At 45.4% G+C, this 14,068-nt stretch overlaps 1 protein-coding gene across 7 annotated transcripts in view; it reads left to right on the forward strand.

Annotated features, from left to right (window-relative positions):
* Positions 1-14,068, forward strand: part of APLP2 (amyloid beta precursor like protein 2) — a 48,210-nt gene that overhangs the window by 27,283 nt on the left and 6,859 nt on the right. For 6 of the 7 annotated variants that reach the window (XM_032134048.1, XM_032134050.1, XM_032134051.1 and 3 more), the window contains exons 4-13: positions 519-631; positions 2,130-2,305; positions 3,179-3,396; positions 4,997-5,164; positions 7,096-7,211; positions 7,798-7,872; positions 9,039-9,197; positions 9,643-9,771; positions 12,867-12,966; positions 13,500-13,670. In XM_032134048.1, coding sequence (XP_031989939.1) covers positions 519-631; positions 2,130-2,305; positions 3,179-3,396; positions 4,997-5,164; positions 7,096-7,211; positions 7,798-7,872; positions 9,039-9,197; positions 9,643-9,771; positions 12,867-12,966; positions 13,500-13,670 — 1,425 coding nt within the window. The remainder of the gene's footprint in view (positions 1-518; positions 632-2,129; positions 2,306-3,178; positions 3,397-4,996; positions 5,165-7,095; positions 7,212-7,797; positions 7,873-9,038; positions 9,198-9,642; positions 9,772-12,866; positions 12,967-13,499; positions 13,671-14,068) is intronic. The other variant, XM_032134055.1, reaches the window with a different exon arrangement.

The raw sequence follows: 14,068 nt of genomic DNA on the forward strand, positions 1-14,068 counted from the left end.
AAACCATCTGGAAACAAAACAAAACCAAACAAGACTTGCTCAGATACTGAAAACATAGATAACACCCTCAGCATATAAAAATTTCCAGGCTGTTACAGCAGCAGACAGCATGAAAGAACTTTGGTATGATGCAGCTCATTTGGAAGTAGGTGATTAAGTGGTCTGAAACTTCCGAGTGCAAACACAATCTTCTCAAAGATTTGAGTGAAATCTCTTCAGTCAATCCTTCATGGAAGAACAATTGTTTATTAACTTGCACTGTAAACTCTGCCTTCAGTTCAGCTTTAGGGGTCAGCAGGATCACCCTGTGCTCCTGGTTTTACCTTGGAATCTCTGAGGCTCTGTTTTTCTTTAGATTCTCAGAGATAATTTTCACAGTTGGTGTGACTTGTCTCCTTTAAGAATATACCAAACCCTCAAGGCGCATGCACAGAGTGCTCTTTGGGGGACTTCTGATGGAGGCTTCATTTGCTGTTGGAAGCTGGACGAGTGTGAACTGTGGCCATTGTGTTTTTCAGTGGGTGAGTTTGTAAGCGATGTCCTGCTGGTTCCTGAGAAATGCCGGTTCTTCCACAAGGAGCGCATGGATGTGTGTGAGAGCCACCAGCACTGGCACACCGTGGCAAAGGAGGTAATGGAGCCACTGGGACAGGAGTTTGTTTATTCTGGATCTGTCCACTTGGATGCTTGTAGTGTTGGAGCATAGCAGTGTTTTACTCTGGGTTGCTATTCCCATGTTCCAGTCAATGAACTGAGGCAGACAGCAAGGAAATAAAAATTTAAAAGTACTCAAGTGACTTAAAAACGTGTGTAGCAGTTGAATTATTCTTTGTGAAAAGCTGTCCTAAATAGCTTATCCATATCATAGAGCTAGGAATTGAAATCAGGGCTCTGGGATACTGCTTTAACCAATGGTTCGTCCCTCTTTCTTTCCTCTTTCCAGGGAGATACTGTGGGCAGAGGATAGCTCGTATTTTTCTTGCACATTTTACTTTTATGTACCTGCTGCTGCTGAGGATTTGGCTGGGAGGGCTTGCCTGGGAGCAATCTGAGTTTCATTGGGACTGATTAGTGGAGGTTTTACATAAGAGATGGATTATATTCTCAAAATAAATCTAGCCCGTGGTTTTGGGGGGGTTTTGTGGTTTTTTATCTGACTAGCTAAACTGTTGTGAAAGCTCTGCACTCCCATTTGAAGCAGGGGTAATAGAAACAAGATCCTGACAGAATGTTCATGTTTTCCATTTTGTAGAAGCAACAATTGTAGAAACGGCAACACAAGAACCAGTTGTTAACCAGATGAGGTTAAGGATGCTCCACTTAAAATTCCTACTTTAAAATCCTGTGAGCAAAAATCTGTCTAAATAAAGCTGTACTAGAGGAATTGTCTTTTAATTGAGGGTAAACTTGTTAATGTCTAGAAAATTGAAAAATCGTTTGCTTTAAATGTAGTTGGAGAACTTTTCCAGCAATGTTTGGCTCATTTAAAATCTGTGCTGTAACAAAGCAAAGCACAAAAGTGTTCTGATGGGCGTAATAAAGCTTTTCTTCATTCTTTTCTGGGCACCTCAAAGCCAAGTATTTCCTTAGCTTAAGAGAAGTAAATAGACATAATGTCCAAGCATAGTTTACGTTTGGCTTTTTGTTGAATTATCTGATTGATTTTCATCTACAGCATGGTAAAATAATTCTGACGCAAAGTCCATCTGAGCAATTGTTCACTTGCTCTAATGTAAAGTTTAATAGATGAAGTTTAATGAAATGGCCAGCCCAGAAAAGCAAACAGCCTTTCTGGTTCTTTCAAGTGTTCTCTGTTGAGTTGGCACAAAATGTTTAGGTTTTTTTTCCTGAACTTTGCCAGGCTGACAAACCAGCAGTTGTTGGGGCTGGGGTGTGAAACGTTAACACCAGGAAGAACTGGGTGGTTCTGAATCTGGGACTTCTGTGAGGATTTTTTTGCACTGCAAGTTTCAAATCCACTTTCCTTTGATGTTCAGATTTAGGTCATATGTTGCTGTTGTTTTTGCTGTAAAATTTAAACCATTCTTGGGATCTCTGATAGGCAAACTTGAGCTTTATCCAAAGGCAGAGCATGATGCTGAGCTGACATGAATGGGCTCCCCTTTCAGGCCTGTCTGACAGAAGGGATGATCCTGCACAGCTACGGGATGCTGCTGCCCTGCGGAGTGGATCAGTTCCACGGAACAGAATATGTGTGCTGTCCTCAGACTAAGGTTGTGGATGAAGCTCTGTCCAAAGAGGAAGAGGATGAAGATGAGGATGAAGACTATGATCTTTACAAGAGGTAGAGTTCTTACTGGTGTAGATGTTGACAGCTTTGTACATGAAGCTGCTGCTTGAGAATGTTTCACAAGGCAACTCCCTTGTGGTGAGGATTGAGTGAACTTCTGTGCTTCTGAGTTTCCTAAAGGAGTGTCCTGAGCTTGAAGAAGACAAATGGCTTTGCAGTGCCCCTTTTACTGGAGGGGCTAAACACCCGCTCTCCCTTCATCCCTGCAAAGAGTTGGGGTCATTCAGCCTGGAGAAGAGAAGGCTTTAGGGAGACCTTAGAGCCCCTTCCAATTCCTAAACAGGCTCCAAGAGAGCTAGAGAGGGTCTTTGGACAAGGGCCTGTAGGGACAGGACAAAGGGGAATGGCTTTACCCTACCAGAGGGCAGGGATAGATGGATATTGGGAAAAAAAATCTTCCCTGTGAGGGTGGTGAGGCCCTGGCACAGGTTGCCCAGAGAAGCTATAGCTGCCCCATTCCTCAAAGAGTCCAACGCCAGGTTGGACAGGACTTGGAGCAGCCTGGGACAGTGGAAGGTATCCTTGTCCAGGGGAGGGGGTGGAACAAGATGGGCTTTAAGGTCCCTTCTAACCCAAACCATTCTGGGATTCTACAGTAGGAACCTGCCCCGAGGTTAGATTTTCACTTACTGAAAAATGGAAAGAGGCCGCATAAAGCCAGGGCCATGGAGAAGCTCTGCCTGTAGCAGCAGGAGTGTCTGTAATGAGGGATGTCCCATTGCTGTGGGTGATGGGATAATCAATAGTTGGTACACTTATTTTTCCCATTTCTGGTGTTTCTAGAACAGATGGAAAGAGAATCTTTATTCTGGTGCGTCCAAGTGATTAGCCTTAACTTTACCCCCTAATTTATCTGTGTCCCTCCAGTGAGTTCCCTACAGAGGCAGGTGTAGAAGACTTCACAGGAACAGCTGTGGAGGAAGATGAGGATGAGGATGATGAAGGGGAAGAGGAGGAGGACGTGGTGGAAGACCGTGATTACTACTATGACAGCTACAAGGTTGATGACTACGTTGAAGAGACCCCCACAGAGCCCAGCAGCGACAAAGCTATGGCTGAAAAAGAAGTGAGCAGCGACATGAAATGTAAGACACATCCCAGTCCACAGGCCTCCTGCTCCCTTGGAATCATTCCTGTTGGCTGTCAGTTAGTGATGGGGTTCTGATCAAGTCAATAAATGCCACTCAGAAGTTTTATGTGCCAGATAAGTTAGCAAACAGAGGAAAGCTGATGATGCTTATGTTTCAAGTATTGAAATTAACTCTCTAGAGCATGGGCCATATGTTTCCAGATAAGCAGCAGTTCTGCTGGTGGGAAGCCCAGTGTTTGGCATGTTGAACAAGCACCTCCATGAAGGTGCAGTGATGAGTCACAAAAGCCATATCTGCAAATTTTGGAAATTGTTAAAGGGACATTTGGGGTACACTGTAAATTTAAAATCTGGTGGTTTATACCAGCTTAAAATGAGGAAGCTAAAAGTGTTGGGCCATACTCTGCAGAGGTGCCATCTGGTCATTTAAGGATGAGGAACATCCTTGGTGCTGCCTTTGCATAAACACTTCCACAAAAGAAAATCAACCAGCACAACTGACCCAACTTTATTATATGTTAAGATACACTTTCTGCAGTAGTAGAATCTACTGTGCTGGTGGCAGCTTTTGTTGAGTGGTAGATGCCCTTGCAGAGGGCTCATGGTGTGGTGCCTTAGCATTATGTGATGTCCTACACTTTGAATGTAGACGTGTCTGCAGAAAAGGGAGGAGCGGAGAGGGAATGAAATTCAATTAGCTACAGATCACTGAATCATTGCCAGCAGTTCTCGCATCTTTTTGGTAAAATGCCAGCATGCTGCAGATAATTTTCCTTGCTGAAACAAGGCTTAGCTTATATGTGTACCCGGCTGTTACAGATCTGCAGGTGTTGTAAGAGGCTTGGAGGAATATGATTGGGGTGTCTGTTTTGGGGGTATACAGTCTTTTTTCCCTGGAGTACCACGAACAGTTGCTAATATATACGCTGTATCTGCTCTCTTGCCTCAAAACAGCCCAGCTGCTATTGCTGGCTCACCATGAAGCATTCCCTGTGCCATGGCTGCATGGAGTTTTAATATTTGGTGCATAGATGTTTCAAACCTTAAAACCTCAGTGTCTGAGGCTGGCATGGAGGTCACTCCCTTTGTTTAGCCTGCTTTTTCACTTACTCCTACACCTCCCCTGTAAGATGTGGAGTGTCTGTCCAGGCAGAGTGCAGTGAACAGGACATCCTTGGATGCTTTAAGCAGCCCTAATGGACTGGCTTTCCGTGCTGTTGGTTTTATAGAGTGGAGGCTCTCCCACTGGGGCACCCAGGGCATAATGCTGTGGCATCAGCAGAACAGATTCCTGCTTTCCCAGCCCCTGGCTCTGGAGAAATCTCTCACAGATGAGAGCTCCGTGTAGAGACGGAGTGAGCTGCTTGGCTAGCTCCAAAGCACCATGTGCAGGCATCTCCCTGACCAGCTTGTGATGGATGCTTTGGAGTGTTAAACCCCCCAAAACTGACAGAAGCCCTTGGGTCAGTGCAGCAGCGATGCTGCGGCTGGTGCCTCAGAGGAAGGGGTGAAGTAGAGCCACCTCTACATCATGTAAATCGCTCGGCAAGGCCTGTGCTCCTCACCAGCTCATGTTCTCACCCATCTCCACACAGCTGTCTGCTCCCAGGAGGCCATGACAGGGCCATGCCGGGCTGTGATGCCTCGTTGGTACTTCGATCCTAACAAGAGAAAATGCATTCGCTTTATATATGGAGGCTGCGGAGGCAACAGGAACAATTTTGAGTCAGAGGAGTATTGTATGGCTGTGTGTAAAAAGATGAGTAAGTCCTGCCTCCCACTGGCCTTTTGCAGCTGGCCACTGTCTGTCTGGCGTGTGGTGTCTCCTCCTCCTTGCCTTGGGCAATAGAGGACCTGTCTGTAGCTTATCCCTTTGGTTCTGGTGTCTGTCCCTTTGCAGCAGTCTCCTCCTGTCTCCACTTCCCTAGGTCTGTAGGGTGGTTGTTCCTGGGGAAAGTGGCTCTCATGATATGCTGTCTGTGCTCCCTGGTGACTTGCAGCTCTTGCTGAGGGCTCAGCTGTCCTCTTCCAGATCTACAGCAAGGACCAGGGGCTGTCTCTGACCTCTTGCCTCACTGGCCTTTTAATCAAAATATACGTAAGGAAGCCTTTGCGTTCCCCAGTCATGTTACCATGCATATGTTGGACAGTGGGTTCTGAAAAGCAGACTGTGCTGTTCTCCTGATAGTAGGCATTTTCTTGCTATTTTAATTTTGGAAAACATCGAACAAGTAGTATAGAATTCAGATTTCCATTTCCAGCTTGGTATGAAATACGAATCACAACTCAATCCCTGTGTTTTTGAGTGCTTAAGGTTTTTGGCACCAATTTCAACTGGCTTTTATGTCAGATGATAAAACTACCCAAAACCATTTTAGGCCTCCTTATTAATCTTATTGTTGAACTCCAGCACTTCCACTTCAGCTACCATTAAAGCCTTTTGAAAGGCTTTTTGTGTTATCTGGGGCTTGGCAGCCTGACTATACAGCCATAATCCTGTTTACAAAATGTGCCTCATGCAAGTGCTTTAGATTGGGCTATTCTAACTGAGGCAGTGAAAGAAAAGATGTGGATGTCAGGAGCTTTTTGTACAAAAGTTTGTCCTGTTACAGAAGGATTTGGGGCTGGGAAGAGAGTTCTCTGTGTCCAAGCCTGGTTCAGAAATGCCAGGAGCAGACCAAGAATATGGGACTGATATGACATTGTCCCTTGCACGCAACAATAGTGCCTGTGTTGTATGTTGTCATTATTTTCCCCTAGTTAGAGGGAAGGTTGGTGGATGCAGTGCATGCTAAACTCTTACCCAGTGTTCATGCTGAAGTGTCAGGTAATTTTTTTATGAAGCATGCTGTCTTTAATGATGTGTTAGAGGTTTTTTCCACCCAAATAACTAATATGGATGAGAAGTTGCCTTAACTGTCCCTTTGGGCCCTCCCTCAGGCAAAGGGCAACAACGGAGAGCATCATGTTTGCCACAGATCTTTCAGAAAGGCTCTGGGATGTGTAGTTTCTAAAACTGTAGCAAAGGAACGTGTTCAGCACGTCCTGAACTGCAGTGTATAGAATACAGAGCCCCTGATGTGGATTCTGCAGATGCTTGAAGTTTATCAGTTCTGAAATTTTGTTTTTCCCCTTGTCGAATTTGGATGTCTTGAAGTTCCAAACCGTCCAGTGTATTGGACGAGTCACTTTGTCACACTCAGCCTCCTTCTGTCGCTGTCTCGTCTAATATCATTGCCTGCAAGTCCTGCATGGTGCATCTGGTAGGAAAGGTAGGTTTGAAGTGTAAAATGCTGGTTTTGTGCAGATTTATTGTCAGGCTCCCTAATCATATTAATGATGTCTGGAGCCAGCTTGTCAGCGAACAGCTAGTGCACAGAATGTCACTTAAACCATCCAAAGCCAATGTGGAAGGGAAGGGAAAAGGAATTCTTTATCCTGCCACTGTGTTTCTGGAGCTGAGTGCTACAGTGCTGGGAGGTGTGGTCATCGCTGCCATTTGGGCTGATGGAGCTGATGTTGGACAGAAAATTGGCACCATAAAGATTCCAAAAGGGACTCTGGAAGGTGGCGGTTCAGTAGGCTCAGCTCGCCAGGCTATTAATGAGGCAGGCATGGAGATTCCTCTCCCTGCCCTCTGCAATCCAGCATCGCGGGTTTCTGATGCTCTGCTTACCCTTCTCTCTTCATGCAGTGCCAACTGATGATGTGGATGTCTACTTTGAAACCCCTGCTGATGACAACGAGCATGCCCGCTTCCAGAAGGCCAAGGAGCAGCTGGAGGTCAGGCACCACAACCGCATGGACCGGGTGAGTGTCAGTCTTCAGGCTTTGTGCTGGGCGGTTGTTCATGTGTCGGCTTGCTGCCCCTGTCTTACTGGAAAAATCGGTGGTGAAGTGACTTGCTTTCCAATTTCCAGCCTTCTCTGTGTTTCTTTCAGTATGACCACACCATGGCAGTCAGTTTTTTATTTCTCCAGTGTTGGGAGAGAGGAATTAGGTTAGATGCTGGGAAGAAATTCTTTACTCAGAGGGTGCTGAAGTCCTGGCACAAGTTGCCCAGAGAGGCTGTGGATTCCTCATACCTGAAAGTGTCTAAGGCCAGGTTGGACAGGGCTTGGAGCCATCTGGTCTAGTAGAAGGTGTCCCCTGCCCATGGCAGGGAGTGGAACAAGATGAGTTTTAAGGTCCCTTCCAGCCCAAACCCTTCTGAGATTCTGCAAAGCTTGGCTTGTTGCTCAGAGGGATTAAGTGCTAGGTTTAAACCCCACAAGAGCTCTTTTGTGCCTTAAAAAAGCCAGGCTGTGCTAGGATCTGCCTGTGAAGGCAAATCAGCTCATAAAGATGAGATACAAATTTGTGTCTTGTTCATGTGTTCTGTCCTTTTCCTGTCCAGGTGAAAAAAGAATGGGAGGAGGCAGAGCACCAGGCTGTAAATCTCCCCAAGGCAGAAAGGCAGACTCTGATCCAGGTAAGAATGGAAGGACCTGAAGAGGAAAGTTACTGAGAGAGATTGCAATAATCAGAGCCAAAAGACAGCTGAGATGCAAGAACAGCCTTCCTGCTCTGTCAACAGCAGCTTTATAGAGGAGGTTTGATTCAATTGCTTGCTTTGTTCTTAAAACTGGAGATGATCTGGTACTATGCCAGGTCCTTTCCTAGACACACTAGTAGAAAGTGATCTCACCCCTCAAGCGTAGCGACAGCAGAGCCATATTGTAATTCCAGACCTTTGGCCTGTTTTGCACTGACCGCTGGCCTCAGAGCCTGGTTCAGAGTCAGCCCTGGCTCTCTGGATACACATTTCCTGCTCGGGCAGACTTAGTGAGAACTGCTTAGACAGCAGATAAAGCTGGTGTGCTGCCAAAATGCCAATCTTGTGCCTTACGAGGAGAGTTCAGTTGGACTGTGAAGTTAATCAGGGATATTCGCAGTGTGGGATCATTAGAGGAAGGCTCTTCTGGCATTGACAACTCTGTGAATTTCTCTCAAACCAATATCCAAATAAGTGACTGACTCCAGCTTTTAAGCCCACTTTGGATTTTATCCTGGAACACAGTTTTCTCTCTGCATTTTTTTAATATAAATCATTGTTTGGAACTATGTGCAAATCCAAGAATTTGTCATTATCTCTGTTGAAACACAACACTTACTGGACTATTCTGGTTTGTTTGGAGATGAGGGTTATGACCTTTCTAAAAGAATAGAGAGAGATTTGATCTGAAGGCATGCGGATGGAAAGTTCCCTATGCAATACCTTTGTAAACTTTTGCAAATTCAAATTAATGGCTCCAGGCTGAAGGGATCAATCCTGTTTTCATATTGCAGGGTCGAGGGCAAGAGTTAATATTGTGTCAGTTGTTCAGCACAGCCTGGATCTCCCAACCCCAACATGGCTTTATGTGCAAGGTCATTTTCCCTCTTCAGACCTTTGAAATGGCTTCTGAGGGAAGTTCAGAAGGCAAATTGTCACCACTGAATTTGCAGAGATGAAATCTGCATCAGCATTTCTCCATGCCTTTCTCTCCTAACTATAAATGGGTTGCATATAGAGTTTGACAGTCTTTTTTAGTTCTAAAGGGTTACAGGAGTTGTTGGTCACATGGTGCATTTCACACATTACTTTCTTTGCTCTAGCACTTCCAGGCCATGGTGAAATCTCTGGAGAAAGAAGCAGCGAGTGAGAAGCAGCAGCTGGTGGAGACTCACCTGGCTCGTGTGGAAGCCATGCTGAACGATCGCCGTCGCATTGCCCTGGAGAACTACCTGGCTGCCTTGCAGGCTGACCCACCACGGGTGAGTTTCTTCCCAACACTTTGTCCAGTAGGATAGCACTGGGCAGGATGGCAGGTGGGAATGTCTTGGTGAGAACATTGCCTGTGACTTGCAGAAACTGGGAGTTGGTTCCTAGAAAAGCTTCTGTATTGTGGAAGTTGGTGCTGCAGACTTAGCAGTGGGTCTGTAATTGACTCTGTCTCCTTCCTGCCTGGGGAAAAAAACGTCTGCTTTGTTTGGTGTCCATAAGGCACAGTTCATAAGGTGTGGTGTTCTGAGTCATACAGACTTAAAATTAAGTGTTCTGAGTCAAACAGGCTTAATTAAAAGAAAAAAAATGTCTGGGGGTGAATGCAGGTGACAGATCTGTCCAGCACCAAAGTAGGCTCCCACCTGAAGTGCTGTTTTCTGCTGCGGGTTTGGGTTGACTCCAGTGGTTTGACCTGTTCCTGCTGCCACCCTGCAGCCCCACCGCATCCTGCAGGCCCTGAAGCGCTATGTCCGTGCCGAGAACAAGGACCGGCTGCACACCATCCGCCACTACCAGCACGTCCTGGCAGTGGATCCGGAGAAGGCTGCGCAGATGAAATCCCAGGTATGAGGGGTTTCTGTCAAGGGAGCCATTGTTTCCCAGCCCTGGCTGTTGGAGGCTCTGGAAGCTGTGCGTTGCTGGGTACTACAGCACCTTCATCCTTGTGGAGCTCTCTGTCTCTCCTGTGCTTGCTTCCTGTCACCAGATACACTCCCTGCAGGGTTTCCCTTGGTGCCTGACTCAGTATTAAGAATTGAAACTCTGATTTATACATTGTAGTCACACTAAGAAGTTGAGAGGTTTAGAACTAGGTCAGTATCAGTTCTGTGTTTCCTTTTATCAAGCACCCCTGAGATTATTTGCTGGGGACTTGGTTATCTTGAACAGACTTCACTTCTGCCAAGTGTCTACGTGTTTCTTTCTGTAGGCTTGTTCTTCATAGTGCCTGTATTTGGGGTTTGTGGGAATTCTCTTGTGCCTCTGCAGGGTTACTGCCCGGTTTCCAAAGTATAATTTGTAACCCTTTCCAAGCACTTGATCATTGTCATTTGCTTTATCAGAAAGTCTGTTTTTGATGAGTTTATGTTGTAACATTGCACTGTATTTTACTTCTGAGCAGCCAGAAAATCCTTTTCTTTCTGCTGGGTAGTGCATGTGAATATGCTACTTCAGACCTGGCCATTGTACTTGTAAGAGGACTTGCAGATACTCTGCAAAGTTTTGGAATTATGTCCTGATACTTGTTTTCACTGGTTTTAAAATGGGGAAAGATGTGCTGAAAGGCCCAACTGATGGAAAATTCAAATCAAGAATGGCATTTGAACATTGTTTGGAAGGGTGTGCCCTTTCTCAGGTTCAGAGAGAACTCACTGTCCAGTTGCAGCTTTAGGAATGTTTTCCTCGTCCCAGTTTGTGGTTGGTGTGCTGCTTTGGAGTGTCTTTGAATTCTGCAATGCACGAAAGATAAGCAAGAAGAAGAAAGAATGGAGAGCTGTAGGGAGACAGCGCAGTGGAGCGCATCCAGTGCTGCCAAGAGGAAGAAATAGGCACTGAGAAAAAAAATGCATAAAAAACTGTATACCAGGAGGTGGAAATATCCTGGGTTAACAGTAGGACAGGTATTAAAAAATGCCCTACGGTATATCACCCTGTCCTGCAGCCGTAGGGAGGAGGAGGAGAGAAGATCCAGCAGGCAGGAATTGTGCAGCAAGATTGATTTATTTAATTATTTTACAAACTCTTTTATAGACTTTTTTCTTCATAGTCTAATTGGACAAAGGATCAGTCACCCCTTGGGGTGATAGGCTAAAATCCTAAAACATCCATTGTCAAAATATTTTTCTACTGTAATATAAACAAGACTTTTCAAGGTTGCAGGTGGCTTGGTTGTTTACATAACTCTGCTGCCTCTTCTGTGAGAGAGAAAAGTCTTCTCACGGGCTTAGAAAATAGCAAGAAAATCCTTGCTAGCAGCATTTTTGTATCCACAGACAGGGACTGGAGCCTGTTGCTGTCACCTCTGGTGAGGGGCAGAGTGGTGGCGCAGTGATTTTCCAGAAGCAAACATCACACTGGGAGGTGGCAGATTCCATGGGGTTCCACCTTGTTTCTGGGTGCTGGCAGTGAACCTTCACCTCATGTCTCCTCGTCTCCCACTGCCTGTGGGATTCTTGTTAAGTTGCACGTCCCCAGGAGGAGTGGTGGCAACTGTGGTGGTTATGATGGTGCTTGGCTCTCCATGTGGAATTCACGTTCATGTTTTCAGACACATCAAGCACAGTCTGGCCCAGTGCTTTGTTCTGCTGCTGCCACAGCCCAGGAGGGAGTGTGTGAACTGTGTTCTTAAGCTAAACCTGAAACAGTCCTTAATTCATTCTGAAGGCTGCAGTGTCAAGAAATCAACATGCGAGGGATGTGGGTGGTACTGTTCAATTTCCATTCCCTTTACTTTTCAGAGGTACTTTAGGCTCCTCAGTCGATTCCCTTGATTGACAAGCTGCCACATGCAAAATTAAATTGTTTTCATCCTTGCTCTTAGAGGTCAGGCACACATCAGACTGTGAAACAGGTCCATCTGACTCTCTAGCTTTTTGCAATGTTTGGCCATCCATATAAATACTTTCCTTGCTCTCCATGATCCCTGATTGTGCAGCACCCTCTTCAGGTCAGGCCTGACTTCACCGCTGGATTTAATGTGCTTGGGAGGAGTGATTTGAGCTTGCCCAGAGCTTGAATGTATTTCTCAAAGGAAGGGAGAACACTATTACTGCAGCAAATATTACCGCAGGCCTGGGCCCTAGGGTGTATCACCGTGTCCCGCAGCCATAGGGAGGAGAGGAGAGAGATCCAGCAGGCAGGAATTGTGCAGCAAGATTGATTTATTTAATTATTTTACAAACTCTTTTATAGACTTTTTTTCTTCATAGTCTAATTGGACAAAGGATCAGCCACCCCTTGGGGTGATAGGCTAAAATCCTAAAACATCCATTGTCAAAATATTTTTCTACTGTAATATAAACAAGACTTTTCAAGGTTGCAGGTGGCTTGGTTGTTTACATAACTCTGCTACCTCTTCTGTGAGAGAGAAAAGTCTCTCGTGGACTTAGAAAATAGCAAGAAAATCCTTGCTAGCAGCATTTTTGTATCTACAGAACACTGCTGCCAGTGAGTGGGTGTAGGACAAATGTAATGCCACAGTTGGTTTGAAAGGCACCTTTGTTCTGAAACCAGAGCTGATAAAATACCCTGTCTGCTCCTTTTGCCTGTATCTTTTCTAACAGTCAGGAATGATAATCCATTTAATAAAGCACTCACTTGTAGCTGCTGCAGGAGATGAATTATGACTATGTATGGGAAATACCAGCTTTGGTGGCATTTGAGTGTTTCCAGTGGAGAGCTGGTTACAGTGAAAGTCAGCTGAATCCTCTCTCACTCCCAACGTTTCCCAAACTCCTGATACACTGTGTACAGACAGCCAGTTCCAGTGAAGCGTGAGAGCCTCAGTCCGTCCATTGGACTGGATGGATCTGTGTCCCCTATTGCTCTATTGCCATGGCAGATCCCCCAGTAATAGACATTTTATTGAGCAAGGAAAGAACTGGTACTGTGAAGTGACTGACAGTCTTTGCTCACTCCAACACACTCTTGTACATCTGCAGGTGATGACACATCTTCATGTGATTGAGGAGCGGATGAATCAAAGCTTGTCTCTGCTCTACAAGGTGCCATATGTGGCTGAAGAAATCCAGGATGAGATTGGTGAGTGTGTGTGCCAGCCCCTATGCTGCTGTGTTAAGACTCGCAAGTTTTTATATCCACTGAGCTCCCAAAAGATTGCTATCTCCTTTGAGGGGGTGCCCTCGACAACAAGTGCTTGGGCTCAGGGAAGGTACTCTCTGGATGTTACAAAACAACCAGTCAGAATAGCTTGTTCCCAAGAATTTTAGCTGTCCATTTAAAAAAAATCAACAGTGTTCAGAATAGCAAAGCTGTCTCTCTAAGGGAGATTAAAAAGATCTGTAAAAAACCCCCAGATGCTTTCTCCCTTTATAGTTTAATCCCATCTTGCCAAAACCTCTTGCCACATCAAACCTCTTGGCCCTTATTTGAATGTATTTCTAACCAATGCCTTTACTGAGAATTCCAGATGAGATATGCAAAATAAAATAACCTGGCATCCCTGAGCAGTGCTCCCCTGCAGCCCTGCCTCAGCCTGGTTCAAACCATCTGCCCCTCTCTGTCCCTGCCAGGTTTCATGCGGTTTGTGTAATAATTCCTCTTATTCCTTTCAGATGAGCTCCTTCAGGAGCAGCGTGCAGACATGGATCAGTTCACATCCTCCATTTCTGAGTCGCAGGTGGATGTCAGAGTGAGCTCTGAGGAGAGTGAAGAAATTCCCTTGGATGGCAAACCTTTCCGCCCGTTCCAGGTGAAAACCTTCCCAGCCTTGCCTGAAAGTGAAGGTATGTGGAGCTGAACATGGGGTTCACTGGTGGTTTTCCTTAGACAGTAGGCTCAGCTGGAACAGAGAAAGCTCCATCCCTTTGGGTGATGTAGAGTAAAGCAGTTGCCCTGACAGGACCCCTCACTCACTGGAGAAGCAGTGCTGCGAGGAATGTCTGCTGTGCTGCTCTCTTGATTTTCTAATTCTTCTCTTTGCAAAATTGTCCTCTTTTTTCATTTTGCAGCGAGTGTTAAGTTTTTACAGCGTGTCTTGACTCTGGAATTAATTTTCAGTCTTTAACAAAAACATTCTTGTGTAATGTTAAATCTTTGTGCTGTGACCTGCTGCAGGGCTGCAGGAATTCCCTTTTTTTTTTTTAATACATATATCTATTTTTTTTGTATCATTGGGTGTTGA

Source organism: Corvus moneduloides, chromosome 25, assembly GCF_009650955.1.
Source record: "Corvus moneduloides isolate bCorMon1 chromosome 25, bCorMon1.pri, whole genome shotgun sequence".
Classification (NCBI taxonomy): domain Eukaryota; kingdom Metazoa; phylum Chordata; class Aves; order Passeriformes; family Corvidae; genus Corvus; species Corvus moneduloides.